The following is a 21,061-nucleotide window of genomic DNA, read 5'->3' as shown; positions in this document are numbered from 1 at the left end:
AATAATAGTCCAAAAGTCTACAATATTTTACCAGGTTTTAACCAAAATCTCCTACCTCCTGTACCTTCTCTTTTATGGCCAGAAACTGAAAACCTCTCTACAAATATTTTGCTGGCACAGCAATAGCTCTGTTTTATGATACTCTCCCATTTAATTTTTATGAAAAGAATGCAACTAGGAATTGTCTTAGTGGTTATTTGAGAAACAAGAAATGGATATTCAGTTACTTCTGAGTGCCATTAGCCCACCCTGAGAAAAGTCTCCACTTTTAAAGTTTTGGGGTTTTTTTGTGTTTATAAAAGAGTTCCTCTCAGATGCTCTTCCCTTTCCATTTATGGCATGAGAACAGCTGATATACGTTTCACTTGCTCAGGGTTAGTTGTGTTCATGCCCACAAAAAGTCTGGATGCCAGCAGAGCCCTGTCCAGCAGCAGTGTCTGGTGCTGCCCATGGCCTGGCACCCCACTGAAGTACTGAAGAGTAGGAAAGCCTGATTCAGATCAATGAAAGCTTCCAGGCTCTGTGACTCCCCATCATCTGCTATTGTGAATGTCGTGTTGCATCGCTACTCTTTAAAATGTGGCCTCTCCTCTTCTGACAGCTCTGTAAGTTTTGCTACAGGCTATTTCACTCAGACCTCCAAGACCCAGTCTTTGCTGAGTTCACTGAACAGCACAGCCATCAAAAAACCTTCTCCTAAAGTCATCTCTATTTGTTTGCCAAGCCACTCACAGCATCTCTCAGTGCTTCCCCTGTGACTGTGTGAGGGATATCCGGCCTTTTGTTGATCTATCAGCAAATCAAACTCTTTATCAAACAAGCTGAAGTGCTGGCAGTACCAAGGGAGGCATTCAGAAGACCTTCTCTTTTACTTTTTCATGAAGATGTGTCATTTGTTCTAGCTTTTCTTATGAGATACATTTCCAAACATTTACTGTGCGTGACCTCGGTCAAGACGTGGTGCGCTACAAGCGTCGCCTCCTCGCCTGTGGGAGCGAAAGCAGGCAGCCAGCAAGCACAGACTGGCACTTTCAAGGAACAGAAGCATTTTTCTGGCAGCCCAGCAGCTGGGGTTCACCCCTGTGGAGCTGGGGTGAGGTGGGAAGCAGGTGTCCCCAGTTATTCCCAGAGCAGATGCACACACAATGCAAACCTGCGTGGGCAGAGCTGGCTCATTGTGTGTAACACTGGTGTTCCCGTGGGAAAAGTGCCCAAACGACAAAGTGGACTGAGAGTGGTCTGATGTGTTGAGGATCCAGCTAAAGACATGTCCAGCTGTGGTCACCACCATTTGAGAAACCTATAGAGAGCTGACAAGAGCACCAAGTGCCTGGAGTGCTGAGAAACATGCTTAGGAAAAAAAGCCCAGAGGAAAGCATTGAGGAATCTTAGAATCTGTTTAGCTGGAAAAACAAGAGTGAAACTTGATAAAGGTCTTTTAATATAGAAATGTTTTTAATAAAAAGGGCAGGGATCAATTATTCTGCATATTCTGCTCTGCTCTGGGGGAATGATGTGAAGAAATCCACTTAATTGGATATGAAGGCTTTTTATTCTAATTTTTCACACAGGGAAGCAGAAGAACAGGCCTATGAATACTGTGGAATCTGTTCTCAGAGGTCTGAAAGGCCTCCAAGGGCACTCAGACATCTGTTGATCATCTAAGTGTATTTGATCTCTGTTCAATGCAAGAGGCTCTTGAGCCCTTTCCCAGTCCTTTGTACCAATGATTTTGCAAAACACTGGGCTTCATAAAGCACAGGCACATGGCATGGCCATGAGAACAGATGAGGAAGGGAGTTTGTTTGCTGCGTGCTCATTAAAGAAAACCTGTAGCTCTGAGTAAAGGAATAAGAATCTTCTCTGCAAATTAGCAATCCTGCTTCAAAGACTTGTCTCAATCATCACTGTCTCCTAAAAAAATAAATGACGTGGCTTGCAGATCCCTGAAGTTCAGACCAGAAAAAGGGAAAGCATTGAGTCTGGCCAGACTGACTTTGTAAGAAACAGAGCAGGTCCACAGTTTGGAGGTAATTCTTCATCCTTACACAATGACTTTCATCTGAGAACCTTAAAATATTAAATCTTCAGTGCAGGATTAAGTCTTCATGAGCTAGGTGGCAATCTCACAATCTTTTACAGAAGAGTGCACAGGAGGTTGAGAGATGCGTTTTGCAGAAGATTTGATCATCACCTGTGGCTGAAATCAAAGAAGTCGCACTGAGATAAATGGAAGCTACAGATGCTCAGATCCCTCAAATCAGTCCAATTGTCCCTTGCAATTAGTGAATAAAGAATAGAAACCTAGAAGTACAGGCTTTCATTCCATACCAGCTCCTGCCAGTGGATGTGAGTCATCAGGGTGTCTTACAGCACAACTGTTCAGCACTGCAGAAAGATATGAACCAGAAAGATTCCACACTCTTTAGGTTGAATAGACCTGATGCAAACTTCTGTCACAAACACAACTGCTTTCCTGGCAAGTTTCAGGCATGCAGCTGATACTGAAACATGATGAGTTATTTTAAAAGTCACTTGCGTAAAATAAATAACGTGCAGCATATGTTATGTTTCAGGTTATGAAAACATTCCACAACAAACTGGCTTAAAACAATTAAAAACCTTTCAGTCAATGGACAAAAGTTCAAGCTGTAACTTTTCTTGAGCTGCCTCTCAAATTGCCTTCCAAGCATTTGTCTTCATGGTATGTGTGTTTTCAGATGTTGACAGCAATGTTCCACATATAATCTGTTTGAAAATCTCCACACAGATTTGCTACTAGTGGAGACCTCAAAACTATGACAGAAACAGGCTAAAATGAACTTTTTGTGTGAGATGATGCATGATCAGACAAGAACAGTTCATACACAAAAACCTGGAAATTCTGGCTTTATCCAGCAGTCTAAGCTCCAGCCAGGGAAGTTCCAACCATGCAGCCAGAGACTGACTGAGGGAAAGTGTGAAGGGACTGACAGGGGGAATCCAAAGTTCTTTTAGGTTGGGAAAGACCTTTAAGATCACTGAGTCCCGTCAAGAAATTCAGAGGAGAGCAGCAGATGAGGAAATGGAATGTCTTGGTTGTATTTAGATTTTGGGGAATCAAGGCTGGGCATTCCTGGTGAGAGAAAGGATCCCAGCACTGCCACAGCACACGCAGTCTCCTGAGGCCTTTTGGTGTTACACAAAGAAATCTTGGAACATTCTTTTGCCTTTCCCTGTGTCTGATCTTATCTATTCAGTCTGAGCTGTATGTGTGGTAAACAGCCAATTCTACATCAGGAGCAGCTGCAACACTTTAACTAATCAACTTCTGCATTTTCTTTTTACTTATTTCTTTTTTCCTTGCCACAGTCCTTTGGGTCTGTGTGAAGCGAACCAGTAAAGCAAAAGGCTTCATAATTCCAGGATATTTGCTTTGAGAGGACAGATGTAGGAATTGGCAGTGGGGTTGACAGGAAGCATGGAAGGCAGCTGTGTTATTAGCAGCAATTTATCTATTACAAGTGTGTAGACATGACACCTAAGAATGGGGACCCATAGTGCCAGGCATTATAGACATGTCATGGGAGCCAGAGCCTTCCAAAGCAAACCAATCCCACCAGCCCTGGGAGTGGGAACAGGGGCCAAAGATATGAAATATCTCATCAGGATTACAGAGAGGGTCAATGGCAGAGAAAATACTGAGCCCAATCCCAATACCCAGGGCAGGATCGCTTGCTGTATCTGAGTGAAGCAAATCATCAGTGCCTGTCAGCTGTGGGGTTTGTTTTGTAGCTGCAAGCTGATCTGGAGTCATGACAAATCTGTTTTCCCTCATATGCTACTAAACTATCAAAACACATGTTGACACACAGAGAAATACAATGAGTGGAGACAGCAGAGCCCTCAGCCAGCAGCAGAGCACGTTCTAGCCTGGAGGGGTTGTACCAACACTGCACTAAGGGCCACGCTACCACCTCAGCTCTGCTGCTAGATCTGGAGTAGCTTCAGGCTCCCTCACCCGCCCTGGACTCCTCAGGTTACCTCTTGTGCCTCAGCAAGCCCAGCAGCAGAAAAAGGAGAAGTTTCCTCCCTGGGTCCCCAGCATCCTTCCTCTTTGGAGTGGGATACAAGCTGCAGTCTAGAACCGTGCCCTTCCTTGGGAAAACAGCAGCAGCCTCTGAGGTTTCCCTTCTGACAAGTGCATAGGAAGTATATGAATTATTTTTTGGCTCTCCTGTTAGTCAGCAACAGGGCCTGCTATCTGGTTATACCTCATTTTTCCTCTTCCCAGCAGACATTTTTGTAGCTGCTCCTTTCTAGAAACCGCATTTCTGCTCCCGATAGTGGCAAACAAGCAACTGCCATGCAAGTGGTGTGAGTCAACATGTTTCCTACATACAGCTCGTCTGTCCAAAGTGTGGTTTCCTTGGAATGTTGACTTGTTTGATTCAGAGAAATCTGGGGGCATAACCACAACAGGAGTTTTGGAGCAACAAAGGAAAAGACTGCCTAGGCTCAAAAAGGAGAAAATTCTTCCTGGCTCCTATTGGTGACCAGAGCTTAGACACCCAAAGCCCCATAGAAAGTAATTTTGAAATAACAAATTGTCCCATGAGACAAAATTTAGTTGCTTCATCATCTCCTTTTGCAAGTCCAGTGAATCAGCTGCAGACTTTATGCTCTTCAATTAAACAGAAACACTCACCACAATCCCGACCAGCTATGGGGTTTTTGGTACAGCTTGTTTTAAGGCTCTAGACTGGTCAGAACAGAAGATATGCTTTTGACTTCAATTAGTGAGAAACTGGGCCTCACAAGAAGTGCTTGGCAGGATATTTTCCTGGATCTTCAAACCCTAGTCCTTCCCTACCCATACTTTTAAAATGATTCTTTAGAAACATGCTCATAGAGGTTTCTTCACCCAAGAAACACATTTTTCCTCCTTTTTGTAGACATGCTCATAGAGGTTTCTTCACCAAAGAAGCACATTATTCCTCCTTTCTGTAGACAATAGGTTTATTGGTGGAGGGGTGCTCATAAACGAGCCAGCTGAAATAGTTTTAAATGAATTTGTTTTTAAAGCAGGGGAAGGGAAAGTTTTGGTTTGCTTGTTGTTGCCCTTTTTCTGCCTTAAAAGCATTTTGCACCCAGATTAAAGAATGGAAACAGATGAAATAACCTGTCAGCAGGATGAGGAGGGCAGCTTGAGGAACAGAGAAAAGAAGGTTTTTATCAAGCAGGATTTTCTGTCCACCCCACAGTGAGGCTGCTCACAATCCTTTGGAGTGTCACAGAACCACTTTTGTTAGCAACCCAACAGAGCCATGGCCACAAGCAGCCAGATATTTGATAAAGCTTTTTGGGAGAACAATGTATTCCCACTATTACTAGCAGCAAACATGACAGGACAATTCTGAAAGCTTCTCTTCTCAGGAAGTTTTTTTTCTCTTGTCACATGTTCTTGCTAGGTTTGGACAACATCCAGTGTCCAGCCTCTTATCAGGACCTTCCTACCTTTTAACATCCTCCTGCACTGATGGATGGCCTAAACATTAGCAAGCAACCTTATGTTGCAATAGTCATAGCTTGGCTTCCTCTGGTAAACCAAATGTCATTTGTTCCATTTAAAAAACACAAAAAAACCAAAAAAACAACAACCCCTAAACAGATAAATACTCACTTACAACCTCAACATTACTGAATGGCTTTCTTGCAGGAAAACAAACAGATCCCTGCTTCAATTCACTCCTGAGACACAAGGCTGTAAACAGGAGTAACCCTTCCCATGCAGGCTGAAGCCTGAGCCACACTGAGCTGATGTTGTGCCATCACTTGCAGGGGGGATTCTATAGAATTTACCTTCATCTCATCTTTTTCCATTACCAGGTCAAAATCCTGAGGAAACATTTGAATGAAAAAAATGAAAATCCAAAAGAGAGTCCGGGAAGGCCTTGAAAAGAATTAGGAAACAAATGAAACAAACATCAGGCAGGAGCCAGTGGCCCACTCACAGAAAGACTGGAAACACCCAGGAAGGCAAACAAAATCCCTGCTGGAAACAGGGCATTCCCACATCACCTGGACCACACAATCCATTAGCAATCAGATGGTAACAGCCATCTGCAAGGAACTGGGAGGGAAGACATTTATTGTAGGGAATGACATGCTGTTTGCAGTGGCATATTCCACTCTTCCTCACTTTTGCTTGTTGGACAAACAACATCAGTGCAAGGATAATAAACTTGCTATATGTTTGATTTTTGACTCAGGTCAGAGTCTGACTTGGTTAAAAAAAATAAATTAGCATACAAGCTAAATCTTGGCAAGCAAGTTAAATGACTTTTTTCAATGTTGTTGGATTAGTGGGGAAAAATAAACATGAATAGCTTGAAGTGTCATTTATGCACAATTTAAGTATGCTGATTATTTCTAAAACAAATTGTAAAAAAAAGACTTTTTAAATATCTCACTTTTTACACTTATCAAGCAATATTTTAAGGAAATGAAATATATTTTTTCCTGTGAAATTTAAAACCCTGTGATTCCTGGTTCCAAGTTAAAATAGCACAGTCTAACAGCTTACTGATTATTCTAGTTGCATCATCCCAGCCAAAGGTGTCAGCCTCAGGCATCTCACTGGAATCTGCCTGACCTGTTCTTGTGAGGCTGCTCAGATGCTGAAGGCTCCAGATGCTTTTCCAGAATCCTAATTTCCTATTACAAGGGAACCAGGTTAGAAGTAAGGTATGATTAACTTCCATCCTCACCATGTGCCTTTTCATTCTCTGCTTTGTTGGGGTTCCCTGTTACTGCTTCTGAGTTTAGCACAAGGAATCCTGAGCTCAGGGAGATTTTAGTTGATCCATTGTATTTTAAGTTCCAGAAATCTGAAACTGAACCAACCAGCAAAGTTGCAGCAAGTGGGGGAATGGATGGGCTGGGTAGGTCAGGTCTTCAAAGGACTCCTGAACCACTGAGAAATTGTACACAGAAACCTGGGTGGATATGCCATGGAAGGTAATTTAATGTATTCTGCATGACACCTAGCATGGAATTCACCTCATCGCACTTTAATCACCTAAAAGCTGAGGCACTCATAGTCTGCCCAGGCTCACTGTAGCCCGTGGGCAGAAAGAGTCATCTCATCTCTCCCATCCAGATGCCTCCAAGGCTGAGTGCTGGGAATGCAAGAGGCTGGGCTCACCAGAGGTCTATTTTAATGTCATCCTGTGCAAACACACAAAAGCCATCTCCTGCAGATTCCTGGATGTTTTGCAAGTCAGTGTTCCAGACAGCTGGAAAAGGCTGATTCCTTTTTTCCCATGTGAGCAAAGTTTTCAGGCAGAAGAGGCTGTTTCTGGGAAAGCTGAATGGACCTGAAAGTCTTTCAGAGTTAACTTCCCTGGCCACTGGATAATCCATACAAACCAAATATAAGTCATGAGAGGCGTGCAGAGGGGATAGGGAAAAGATTACCCCAGAAACAGTGAGGAGTAAACTATAATTAGCATATTCATTAGCCAAGGGGAGGCAAATAGAGCTGCCAGAGAATCCTGAGCAGATCTGCTCTTTGTTTGCAGAGTCCCTTTGGATGGGCTGGCTGCTCTCTGGGAGGAGCTGGAGCAGCCTGGGTGCCTGCCCTGCCTCACAGGAGATGTAAGCCAGGTTCACACGTGTGGTTGACATCCATTAGTGGAATCGAGTTTCCATTGTCCAGAGGGTCAAGCCAGAGCAATTCCAGCAAACACAGGGAAGCCAGAAGGCTTCTTCTCAATGAGCAAAGCATCCCAGTGCTTTTCCTGACCAAAAATGACAAACAGTCAGGAGGCATGTGCACTGGGGGGTGTAACCTCTCCAGAAGAACAGGGAAAGAGAAGCAGGGCTTCAATAGCTCTGATGAGCACAAAACCAGAGGAGTTGATGACTCCAGGCCAGGTCTTCTACCAGTCTGAGCAAAGGCATTGCAAGGACAGGACACAGGACCACCCAAGGACCTATTCTGGGGCAGCATCATCAGCTCAGGGCAGGCTCCAAGTTGTTTCCACAGGCTCTCCTGCAAGTTTGGCACCACTGCAGGAGACAGAAGCCCTCAGTAAGTGTTTAGTTAACTAACATTTGTATTATAAACAGTGGGTAAAGGATGAGGAAATAGGGCTTGAGCAAACCGTGAGAAAAAAGCCTTTTTGCCTGAGACCACAGCAAAGGGACTCCCAATCAAGGCAACACTGTGATTTTTCAGATTCCCTACCACACTACATTACAGCCTGGCCTCAGTGACAGACAAATGTTTATTAAAATAAATCCTGACTAGAAAGCATTAATTTGAGTAACACAGTTGCCATTCTGCCACCCAGATATTTTCCCAGAACTGAATTTGGGAAAGATGAGCTTTTCCAGAGAGCCCGCTGAGAAGGTACTTTCCTGGGCTCAGACACAGTGATCAGCAGAGATATTGATCGTGCTGTCTCTGCAGCAACAACAGGAATTATCCATTGATTTCTCTGGAGACTGGATTATGTATTGATTATGTGAGCTGCAAAGCAGAGCCTAAGTAATGCTATCATGTCTGGCTAAAATGGTGCTCGTAGAGTAGTGAAGTCAATAGAAAGGGGAGATGAGAAATCCATTGAGGCAAAGGGCAAAGTCCCAGGGTAATTAATTAAATGGCAAAATTCTCCTGGCTCAAGTGATGCCAGGATTTCTACTTAAGCATTTTGCATCCTGAAAAGTCCCCTAATAGGAGCCCAAAGGATGCAGTGAACAACGCTTTGAGCAAGTAAATAATTCTGGCCCATCCCTAGTCCATGTAACACACTGTGGACAGACAGGCACCTCATTCATTGCTTACTTCAATTGGGTCATTAATGAAATGCATAGGGTTTAGAAAAATTTGAAAAGTAGCTGTGGAGATAACTCCTGGACCAAGCCTGAAGGGGCCATCCAGTGCAGCCAGTGCAAAGAGATACTGTGTTGGCCTTTTATCAGCAAGATAATGAGCCTGCAGGAGCACAGAGATGACTTGCTGGATGTAAGTGACACAAGCTGAGTTTGCTGGAGAAAGATAACAATGTAGAAAACAGGCCCTGAAGGCTCACCTTTCAAAACACAGAGCCTCTGTCCTGCATTAAACTCTGCAGATTGCTTTACAGAAGCTTAATGTTTCTATCTTCCACTGCCTCCCTTGGAGTGGCATTCAGCTTTTGTTCTGGTCGTCCCAAAAACTAATTATAACATGTTCCCTAGGAGGCATTTAGTAAAATTAAACAGGTAGAGGGAGAGGTCTCAGGACTTGAATCCAATTCTTGGTATGGTGTGACCGGCAGGATTCAGCCAGAATCATTAAGAAGTGATGGATGAAACTTCACTGATCAGGAAAGATGACTCACCCAGAAGCACAAGTGCTGAAGTTTGCCTTCATTTTGGGGCTGGAAATGGGAAGGAGGGGAAGAAATCCCAAGGAGAGAGGCAAAGGTCCTTGTTGTCAAGATCAAAGCAATGGCCAAAAGGAGACTATCAGAGGATGGTGCACAGAGATGGGAGAGGTGTCTGTGAGCAGGAGTCTGGCTCAGCCACGTGGCCTGGCCCAGCAGAAAGCCTCATGTGTAATTTGAATTTCATCTCACCCACCTTATGGAGATGTTTTCTTCTCCATAAACAACTGGTTTGACAGAAGGGCACATTTTAGCCATTAGACAAGTGGAAGGCCAGGCACTGCTGATCAGCCAGAGGCCCTTTCAAGGGACTTTTCCCTCCCTTCCTTATCCTATAATTGTTCATAAAAACAAAGGCATAGTTTTGTTTACCAAAATCCCCACCGATAGCCTCAGACTGGTGTAAGGAGGTTATTGCTGTGCCCAGCTAACCTCTTGCAGCAAAGAAAGTGCAAACATGGCCTTTATTCTGTGCATTTCCTGGAGGAAAGGGTACTGGACAGGAATTCAGATAAGAAAATTCATGTTGTTGCTGTTCTTCATATTCTGTGAAGTATTTTAATGGGGATAACAATACACATTAGACATCCTGTTCAGTAACATTTTTAGTACCCAGCTGAGTCCAAATATAAACTATAATGGCATATGGAGACTGTCTTAAGAGCCATTTCAAATCAATTTGGTTTTATATAGCGTCTCTTCAAGTCTCTCAAGGTGATTTACAGTGAAAAAGCAAATAGTGGGATAGTGATTTAGTGGAGTAAGGCATGGCAGCTGTCAGGCAGGAAGGAAAAAATGCTGCATGGAGACGTAAAACTCTAATTTAAAAGCAGTACAAAGGTAAATATATCTCTTTGCTCTTCCAGTACAAGAAGCAGCCAGGTAATGAAGCCAGGTTGGGCTCAGTTTAATTCAACAGTTCCATGGAGCCATTTACAGATGGAACTGGACCTAAAACTGAACCTTTTCCACTCAACTGCTGAGATTAGGAAAAAAACAGGGAAGAAATATTTCTGACCAATTCATTTTACCATCATATTTCACAACCTCAGAAATTTCAGACTTCCTGTGGCTTGGACTTCTGCCCTAGGGGCTTATGAAGTCAAGAAGGCAGCTTTAAGTGTCTTTTTCATGGAAATTGTTAAAGCCTTTTTTAAAGAAGCAAGACTCTAGTCAGGAAACCTTGACCTGGCTGGTGTGACAACCATTGTGCTGCTCCTGTGCACGGAGGAGGAATAATTCTTCAGAGAATGTTTCCCTCAGCTACAGGACACCCTTCCTGTGGGTTTTTTGCCCTCCTGCTCACCCCTCAAGGGAAGCTGCTGCAGAAGCCATGAAAACACTCATATTTTGGTGTTCCTCGTGCAGAAATCTTACATTTCCCTCCCACCAAAGAGCTCAGAACAGGCTGTTGGATGTGGCTGTTTCAGCGAACTTCAGGCGCGAGAGAGGGAATGCTACTGACTTCCTAGGGCCTGAGTACACAGGATCCTGGGACAGCTCAGTGTGGAAGGGACCTTTGAAGATTTCATGGGAAAGGGAGCTTAGATAAGATGATCCAGTGCCCAACAGCATCGTGAAAACCTCCAGTGATGAGGACTCCTCCACACCCTTAGGGAGGTTGCTCTATGTACTTCTTTGAGAGGCCTAAACCACCCACATTTCCTTCCACCTAAACCACCCACGTTTCCTTCCACCTAAACCACCCGCATTTCCTTCCACCTAAACCATCCATGTTTCCTCCCACCTAAACCACCCACGTTTCCTTCCACCTAACCATCCACATTTCCTTCCAGGTGCCAGCATTTGTCAGGATTTGTCACTGCTCCTGCCTGTAGGTCAGGGACACAGTGGAAGCCCGACCTGCTCGTCCACCAGGAGTAAGATTTCAATTTTCCAACAAGCAGGTAGGGGCTGTTCAGGATGCCAAAGCTGTGGGGAGCCTGAGTTGTGATCACTTGACAAAGTTCCTCCTTGCTGTAGCATCCTGGCAAGTGCAGGGTTTGTCGAGTGGCCTCAGGGCAGACGTCTCACAGGCTGTGACTTTGTGAGTCACACGGGGCTGGGAGCCCTGCTGGGATGTCTGCTCATCTGGGAAAGTGCCTTCTCCTCCTTTCTGCTGTGCAAGAAGTGTATGTTTTATTAAATAAAGTGCATGTTCCCTATGCAAATGAGCGCCCTTTGGAACGGTGATACACTGACACGTTTTATGTTAAATATGTATGCCCTTTAAAAACTGAAGCAAGAACTAAAAATCATTTATAAATATTAAAGAGCAAGAAGTCTACTTTTTGTTTTCACTGTGTTTCTGATCCTGCACTCTGGGAAAAACACTCCTCACATTATAAGACTGAATTATTGGTCCAAGAACTAAACCTGTAATTTTATTCTATCAGTCAGGCTGTATGTCACGCTTTTTTTGTATCAAGACAATCATGTTCTTTGAAGCACAGACACACACCTACTTAAAAGAAGCTTTCAGCTGAAAGCAGAAGACTCCAGAAACAGCAGCAATTTGTACCTTTCAAGGGACTGATAATTAAATAGAGAAATGCTGATTCCAATGAAAAGAAGGTTTCTTTGCTGGCCAGGATGATGTTCCATTAGGACATTTGGGTCCAGATTCATCTGCTTGGACTGCAGACATCAGTCCTTTCAATCATTGACTTCTAATGCCTTCAAATGTGTCCTTTGGAGATCGTTATTTCTCTTTCTTGACAGGAAAGGACAGTAGGCCATCTGCACTCCTAACCTGACTACTTTAGTTAGGTGTCTAAAATGAAATTAAATCAATCCAGGCCTTCCTCTAGTTTTTAAAGTATTTCTTGCATGGAGCACCTATCAGAAAGTCTAGTATTCAACCCATTGTTACAGCACAGTCACCGTTGCCTCCAGGAGGTATTTTCTGCTATGCAGGGTTTCCACATCCCTCTGGGAAGAAGCAGAAGTTTCTCATTAAGGAACAAAAGTGCAGCAAGACCAATGCAGACATTAAAGCACCTCCAGCAGGGAGGCAGTTTTAGATTACAAGTGAAGGAGAGTAGCTCTGTGTTTCACAGGATCACAAAATGGGTGATGTTGGAAGGGACCACTGGAGGTCATCCAGTTTCCTTTTGCTCAGAGTTGTTAAGTTAACTTGCAAATACCAGAAAAGTCTCAGGACAGACTGTAAATATGCTGTGCCAATTTTACATACTGAGAAACCAGGTACACAGGTCAAATAAGAAGTCCAGCTCTGGAGTCCCAGTATTTTTCCTTCCTGCAACACCACCGTTCTTTGTTGATGAAGAAGCAGCAGTTTTCAGCTTGGTCTTCACTGCACGTTCACTAAATTATTCCATGTGCTTCTGGCTGCACCATGGATGGCAGGAGAGCCAGTGGACAGCAGTGAAGGGCTTTTGGAAACATGCAGAAAGACTGGCTGAAGCGAAGCAATGCTATCCTCCCCTCACTTTACTAGCTCTGCTTTCTCCCTTTACTTGCTCCCTTTACTTTCCTTTCTCCTTTACTTTACTTTCTCCCTTTCCAGATGGGAGCTGGAGCAGTGGGAAATACTTCCCGCAGAGTTTGTTGCTCTGTTGACAGGAATTTTAAGACAAAAGGTCATTTTGGTGGATTTAAAAAGCAGTGGAACTTCATGCCCCTAATGAATGGGCAGCAGGAACTCATACTGGCAGTGCTCAGTGGCTGCACATGAAACTAGCCAGGCCCAGTAAATGAAACCAGATCCCAAAATGCAGCCTGAGATAACTGAAAGTATGCATCAAAGTTTATTGTAGGAAAATGACTGAGTGGAAAAAGAGTGGTCTGCTCTGCCCCTGCACCTCCAAAACATATTGTACCATTTAAACCCTCTAGAAAGACATCTGCCAAAAATGTGATTAATTCTCCTGAAGGTCAAATGTATTACTTTTGTAAAATAGTTGAAGCAGCAGTTGTACGTCTTTGATTACTCTTACGAAAGCAACTTAGGAAAAATCCCAGGATGGCTCTTGTGTTTGAAGCTGCTCTTGTGTTTGAAGATGGATGTTTACTGCTTACTGGCAGTGACTTGTGTAGCAAAGGTGAAATGTGGTCAGGAAATGATTGTAACCCCCCCAGAAGGGTTGGTCCCAGAGCAGCCCATCCCAAATTCCAGCAGCACATCCTGTGTCTCTGTTTGGAGTGCCACCCTGTGGACTGCTGCTCCCAGGAGCTCCTCTCCTTCCCACAGCCACAGAGGCAACACTCAGGACCCACCCTGGGCACAAGGATGGGTGACAGCACCTCTGAGCTCCCAACCCCTCTGTCCCCTGCATGTCCTGCGTGTCCCTGCCCAGCCTGGGGAAAATGGGGCTGGGGGAGAAATGGGAATTTCTGTACCAAAATACAGTCTCTGCTATGAAAGACCATTTTCTCCTGTGCTTTCTACACAACAGAATATGAAATGCCACCACCACTTCTGAGCTGGATAGGAAATAATTGGGGCATCTGTTGGTAACAGGTCTCTTGTATTACACCCCCAAAGCAGAGCTTTGTACACTGAGAAGAGACCAGAGAAGCTCTCTGCTCACCCACAGATGAATTAAGCCCCTGGTAAGTCAAGTTCATCCTTAGAAGTCCATTTCTGGATTACATTATAATTTTTTTTTCTTGCTGACTGTTTGTGTAAGACTTGCAGGTTTATTCACTGGAGATTGCCACCATAAATTTTAGGAGTCTGGCTTACAAAGCTTGTAACAACCTTCTTTAGTAAAGGTGTGCCTTGCAGAATTCCTTCAGTAATGCCACTTTGGCTGCCCCTTACCTCTGGGGTGAGGTATTTCATCATGATTTCCTTTCCTTTCTCTCCCAGCTTTTCATCTGGAGCAATTTCATATTCTGCCTGGAACAGACATATAAAAAATAAAAGTCAATATTTGCACTCATATTTCACCATTATAACTTCATTTTGGATGTGGCCTTAACAGAACACTCTGTATGAAAAATCTGAAGGACAAATATCATTTTCTGGTGGAAGTAAAACCTGTACACACAGTCTTATTAAAAACCTTCCACTATATTTTGCCAGACCCTAGCGGTGCATCTTCTGGGGCTTTGTCTCTTAATTAACACCAATGCCATTTAATTAATTTATATTTTTTAACCTTGCAAAGCCTGCTTTCAGAAAGCATTCAGTGACAAGAGACATCGGCTTCATTTGGTTTTGCTCAAAAGGAAGGTGGACACAGAAGGTAAAATTATTTCTCTGAGTAGTAGAGAAAGTGAATGATTGTTAACCCTTGCCACAGTGGTGTTTGAAGTGCCAGATGAAAAAAAAAATACATATATATATATATATATATATATAATTCTATATATTGTCTTTTTTTGTTTAATGTGTCTTTTCTATGCATTTATGCCTTTACCTTGGTCTAACAATACCTATGCAAAGCAGAGAGACCTGCCCACCACTATTAGTGACCTTTGGCTCAGCCCTTCCTGATTTCTTAGGCAGATTTCTTAGGACCAAGAGGAAACAAGAGAGACCACTTAGAGGAATAGGCACCAAAGCAAAATTCTCTTTGGCTTCCCTAGTGCACTAAAAAAGGGAGCACCCCATCCTCACACACAAAGTCTACCTACATTTTAAAATCCTGACTGCTCTAGGTATTGAAGCATTAGTGACTTTTGATGAGTTTTGTTTATGTTAGAAGCAAAAGAAGCACAATGTGTGTTCCATGAAGATATTAATCACTTCAACTTTTTGGATCCATGGCAGGCATTTGAAGGAAACACGTGCTGCAGGGGACCCCAGTGGCTAAATGACAACAAGTCCTTAGGGACCTTACTGCTTGGCAATGCTTGGGATATGAAGCTTTAGCCTTCAGGTCAAAATATTTTCCAGAATTAAATAAAAAATAAAAAAAAAAGAAGACGACAGCCTAACAGCTTTCAGGACTGTATTAAAAAAAGGATCCCAGAAAATCCTGCCAAGCCAATTAAATAACCTGGTCCAATACAAGCTGTCTGTGATGATAAATGAGGAGGAAGCTTAAAAAAAAAAAAAAAAGGTAAATCAGACTGAACTGGCAAACACTTGGAAGAAGAAATTTCAGAACTATTGCCCACTGGAAGATGTATGTGCTGCTCCAGGCTGGATGCAATAAATCTGCAGGCTGGCTGTAATGGATACCCCAGCTAAGCAAACCCAGGAATGACATGGAAACCACAATGTAGTAATAATGCTATTCCCCTTCTATCTGGCCAGGGCTCATTTAGCTATTGCAGCTCAGGGCTAGAGCTGCATATTTACACACAGGCATGGCAGGTTGCTTGAACAATCTGGAATTATGATCTGATTTGGTTTGGGAAATGATAATGGCCACAAATAAAAATGATGAAAAAACAACCAAAAACTAAAACCCACAAGTACAGTGCTTCTTTTTAAGTGACACTTTTGGGGATGAAACTGATTAGGTTTTCATAAAACTTAATTCAAGGGTTTAAAAAAAATTTTTTATCTAATTTCCTGTCCTTTTAGATGGTATCTGAGTATGGGTCATTTCAGCTCTTAAAGCAGAGAAACTCTGAAATGCTTAGAGCATCTTAGCAGCATTTTTCTCCATGATTTCTCTCTCCTTCATTTGCTTTCAAACTCTGATAATATATCCCTAGCAAGTGAAACCTGATTATAAGTCATCATCTCCTATTTGAAGTGAACCAGGGAGCTGCTGAAAAATTTGTTGTCTTTTTTGTCACACACAACCTCTAACAGTTACATCCCATCAGAGCTGTACAACAGGAAACAAATCAGGACAGACCAGAAGGCAGAAACTCAGCAAGAACTGGATGTCTTGAAATGCGATTCCAACATGGGAAATGGGATCCAACATTTGCAGAGTTAAATGCACACCTATACATGTACAGAGGATCTCATTCTGCCTCAAGACAGACAGCAAAGAATAAAAGGAAAGTTTAATTACACTTGCATTTGACATTGCCAGGAAATGTGACATGGCGGTGGCGAAGGTGGGAAGTGACAGACAAGTGAGAATGTGAGAAGGAACCACGAGCTCCAACTGTGCACAGTGTTCATTCCACTGCAGGTCTGCACTAGAAACCTGTTCCATTTTGTTCCTAAGCTCATTATTATTTCTCCCTTCAGTGCCATCTTTGAGCTATTCAGCAACAGACCCTGGTGCACTTCCAGCCATGACCTGTTATTACAGCAGATAGACAGGGGTGTGCCCATGCTCTCTCTGCCACCTGCCTGGGAAGCCACCAAGGTCCTCAACTCCTGGTCTTGTGCTTAAATCACAAGATACCTCCCCTTCTTTCCCAATATTCAAAAGCACAGTTTGCAAATCCCTAATTGCTAGAAATAACATCATTTCTTATAATCCGTGGAACAAACTATTTTCCGTTATTCCTTTGATGAATCCAGGCATGTGTTTCGAGGCTCCTGCTCTGAAGTCTAATAGCTTCTCCATGCCCTGGTTAGGTCAGACAGGGCCCTATTCATAGCCCATAAATGAGGGGAGGATTTACGATCACCCTGACTCCGTGGGACAAGCTGCAGGGAAGGCTCTTTCTGTGGGCAGGCACAGATCCTCCAGCCCAAATGGTGAGAGGATGTGGGCTGGCCACTGTCTGCTGTTAGCTTTTCTTCTGGCTGCTCTTCTGGAGGCAGCAGTCATGCTGGTGGCTCCTTCTTCCATGGAAGCAGCCGTGGCTGGATGGGGGAATGGGAGTGCAAAGTGTCCTCCCCTTTGGAGCAGCTGCCCTGAGGATGGGCTGAGATCAGATGGAAAAATGCTCTTCAGCTGGGAAAGGGAGCAACATCTAGCCTGGTTGTGGGATGGGACAGCCACAGGCTCAGGGACAGCTCAGGTCTGGGGGCTGGAGGCTGCCTGTGATGGATGGAGAGCTACCAGGGCAGTGACACAGGCACCCCACAGGGGCTCACATTGATTCTCACACACCAATTTATGCAGTATCTGATTTTCACCTTGATATTATTTGAGCTCCTGAAACTGCATGGCTAAAAATATGTGAAAATGGAAAAAAATATCCAAAGAGATCTCCCTGCACATCTCAGAGGATGTTTTCCCACAGCAGCATGGCATGGCCGAGGGAATCATCACCCCCTGTACCCACCAGAAGATGGAAATGGGAACAGACACTCCCCCAGAGCAGTTCTGGCTTCTTGGTAAAAGTCAGGAACAGTGGAATCACCTTTTGAGCATCTGCAGGAGGTTACTGGCATTTCAGTGCCAATTTTTCACCTGCACTTTCTCAGCTCCCTCCTCTGTGATCTGAGAATATCTCTCTGCTCAGTCCTTTCTCAGACTCCAGGCTCTGCCCTGTTATTGCCCTGTCCTCAGTGCCTGTCCTTGCACTTGCCTCTGCTGGAGATTTAAAATCTGTGACTGAAAACTGGAAGGCAAACCCCAAACAGCTGGGATTCATAATAACTCACATTTCTAAATTAAAAGTCAACTTGAAACCATATTTTTCATATTTAAAGGCAGGGCAAAGAGAGCCCTTTCAACTGTTTGAAAACACTTTTTGAGTTAATGAGTTTGTTGATACCAACAAACTGGCATTTCTGATGGGAAAAGCCTTGAACAGCTTTAAGACACACACACACAGATGGTTTATATACCACAAAAGGGACTTAACCAAATGAAATCTCCCTAACAGCAAGGCTGGGTTTTTACAAATGGCATTAAATGGGTGCTCACTCATCCTTTCACCCCAGGTAAGTGCCATGTCTAGTGAAGCATTAGGCTGAAAAGTCCACCCGAGGAGATTGTGCCTCTCACCCTGGCCCCTGACCCCAAATATCACAAGCAGAAACAACCTGGAGAGGCAACAGGACTATTGTCCTCCAGAGGATGTATTTTTGTGCGACTCAGTGCAAAAAAAGTAACCTTGTTCACAGTAGAGAGAAAATAATGACCAAAATAATAACCACGTTCTCCTCCAGTCAACCTAAATCTGGTCCACATTAAATTGTTAAAAGCCTTCTCTTGGAAAAAAAACATTATGAATGTGAGTAGATGAAGCAGGAAAGGCAGTTTAGAAGCTAAAACCTTCATTTTAATGACACATAAAAATCACAGGAGAGGAGAAGGAAGTGTCAGGGAATGTGCTGATGAGAAGGGGACAGGAGCAGGAGGTCCCTGCTGAACTGAACGGCCACCTTCTTGTGCTGGAGGCACTGGCTGTGGAGAAGCAAACACATCCTGCTAGCCCCTTGCCTGCTCACTGATCTGCCTTTTAGCACAGGAAACATTGCCCCTCACACTTTATTTTGATGGCTCTCCTCCAACAGCTCCAATGTTGCTGAAATATTTGTAAGCAGAGCGAAGCGCGCTTCAGGGCTGTGCGTGACTCCTTGGCTGAGGGCTTCTAGAGGAGCCCATGTAATCACAAACCATCTCCATCCAAAGATAACAGCTTGTGCTCACACACTTCCACCATGTGAATGGCTCCACCAGGCTTTGCTGAGCCATCCAGGGAGAGCTCTGTGGTTCCAGACCAGCACTGATGCCTCCAGAGCCCCACGGGAGCTCGCTGGATATTTCATCTCAGCAATCAGGACCTCTGCCATGAGCTTGTTTGCACAATATCTGCAGCAAGAGGTGGCTGTCTGTCCTTACAGCCCTCCTGCCAGCTGGGAGAAGGGGCTGCTGTTGCTCCATTTCCCAGACAGACAGACAGACAGACACACTGACAGGTCCCACAGCAGCAGTGGGAGCCAAACACCCACAGCTCCACCAGTGCTGTGCTGCAGAGCTCTGCATCTCTTAGTTCTTATCACTGTTATCATCTAAAGTTGGGGCCTGCTGCTTACAAACCACATGTCGTGTTAGTCTGAGCTACAATCGATTGTGACTGATTACCCAAACACGGCTCTCACAAAACATGGAGAGACTTTATGCCTCTGAGCACTTTCCTCTCAAGTACTGGTTGAAATTGGCCAAGGTATTCACAGGTCTCAGAGGGAGCTGACAGCTACACGCCTACATGCATGCAGAATTCAGTGATACAAATCCTTTTTCTTCAGAAGGCAGCTTAACAACTGTTTAACAGAAAAAAGAAATCCCCAAATCCTGCCATAATTACATTTGCAGGAGACTACATCAGACCAGGTTAGTTATTTCACACAACAGCTGACATGAAATGTCCAGTCAAGAGAGGATTTTTTTTGTCTCTTTGCATATTCTGGTCTGCAGGTCTGGATGATTCCACCAGCCTTTGGAAGCAAAGGTGTGAGAGAGCTCAGTCTCTCACAAGGATGGTGAGAGGTTGTTAAATGTCTGACTCAGCTTCTGGTTTTCTCCCAGAAGCCTCAGTCACTTCTTTCCTTGCAGACAGTTGAGTGCATGGGTTGAAAAACTGAATAAAATATTGGGAGGCATCAAGTACTGGCTTCTGCCAGTGTCTTACTGTGTCACCTGGTAAAGTCACTTTGATGGGCACTGAAAAAGAGAGGTGGTCCTCCCTTTCAGTGTGCAAAAAGCTCTGTGAGTCCCTCAAGAACAGCTAAATATTATCCCCTTTTGTCTTTTCCCTCTTAAATATTATCCCCTTTTATCTTTTCCCTTTATTTGACATTAAACAAAATATTATTTTTGCATCTCGTGTTAGAAAAATAACTAAGACAAAAGAAAATGAAGGCTCTTGGCCTTTCCTGCTTGTTACAGCAGGTGGTCTAGAAAAGGTTTCCCATTCCTGGTGGTCTCAGATTAGGGCTGTAAACTCAGACTTCTGGTCTCATTATAGGGCCTTTTTTTGCCTAACATAGGGCTTGGCTTAAATCCCACTACTCACTAAACACAGTGTGACCCCACTGGGCAAATTTCAGTAGCAATCATCCAATTTAATGGCAAAGGGCTGTGCTGCTTGACCTTAATTTTGCCTAATGCAGGGATTTTCATGGGCTGGGAGCAAGCTTATACAGAATAATTATATTTGAAATCAATAATATTTGAAAATTTAAAAATTAACAGCATTCTCCTTTGTTTATTGATTTCAAATTTTTAAAAACTGATTCAGACTTTATCCAACACTTTTTGTGATGCTGCAGATTTGCTGTTGTTACTGCAGGAGTAACATAAACTTTAAGAGACCACATGTCCTCTCCAGACTGTTACTTTTACAGCTTCAGGGCAATCCTCACATTTCCCTATACTTCAGAGTAGCTTCACCACGGTGCAAACAAAACAATTTTATTCCTGTTGGTGTGCATTGTTTTGCTTCTGTCAGTGTCAGCCAGGGAGCAAGACCCTGTGGGCACTCACAAGTGACAAGTTCATCTTGTTCTTTGGTACCATTTCACCTTTTGGCTGATCAACACCCTCCCCTTCCACAGGTTCCCAGCAAAAGAAGTCACTGAGAGACTTTTCCACTGTGAACAGCTGGCAGGACACATGGCCAAGTGCTGCCAGACTGGGAAAGAGCGTCAGGTCCCCCAGGGCTTGGGGGTGATGCTCAGTGGCTGGGTTAACTGATGGCTCACTGGGGTGGAAAATGGAGCAGATTTGTTTCTCAGCGACCTCAGTCAAGTTATTTCTGTACCTTGTGCCTCTGTTCTCCTATTTGCAAAAACCAGAGTGGTTATCAGGATGTCCTTTGTGAACCATCCTGAACTCTGTGGATGAAAAGCCTTGGTAAGGGAT

General features: G+C 43.8%; 1 protein-coding gene across 3 annotated transcripts in view; it reads right to left on the bottom strand.

Moving 5' to 3' along the window:
• GRK5 (G protein-coupled receptor kinase 5) overlaps positions 1–21,061 on the bottom strand; it is a 153,248-nt gene that overhangs the window by 36,572 nt on the left and 95,615 nt on the right. For all 3 annotated transcript variants that reach the window (XR_004060824.1, XM_030950760.1, XM_030950761.1), the window contains one exon: positions 14,200–14,277. Coding sequence is in view for 1 of the 3 variants with exons in the window: in XM_030950760.1 (XP_030806620.1) it covers positions 14,200–14,277 (78 nt within the window). In the remaining 2 variants the exon portion in view is untranslated. The remainder of the gene's footprint in view (positions 1–14,199; positions 14,278–21,061) is intronic.

This window comes from Camarhynchus parvulus, chromosome 6 (assembly GCF_901933205.1).
Source record: "Camarhynchus parvulus chromosome 6, STF_HiC, whole genome shotgun sequence".
NCBI lineage: Eukaryota > Metazoa > Chordata > Aves > Passeriformes > Thraupidae > Camarhynchus > Camarhynchus parvulus.
Note: the sequence above shows the minus strand (reverse complement) of the source record. Positions and strands in the feature narration are given on the sequence as shown.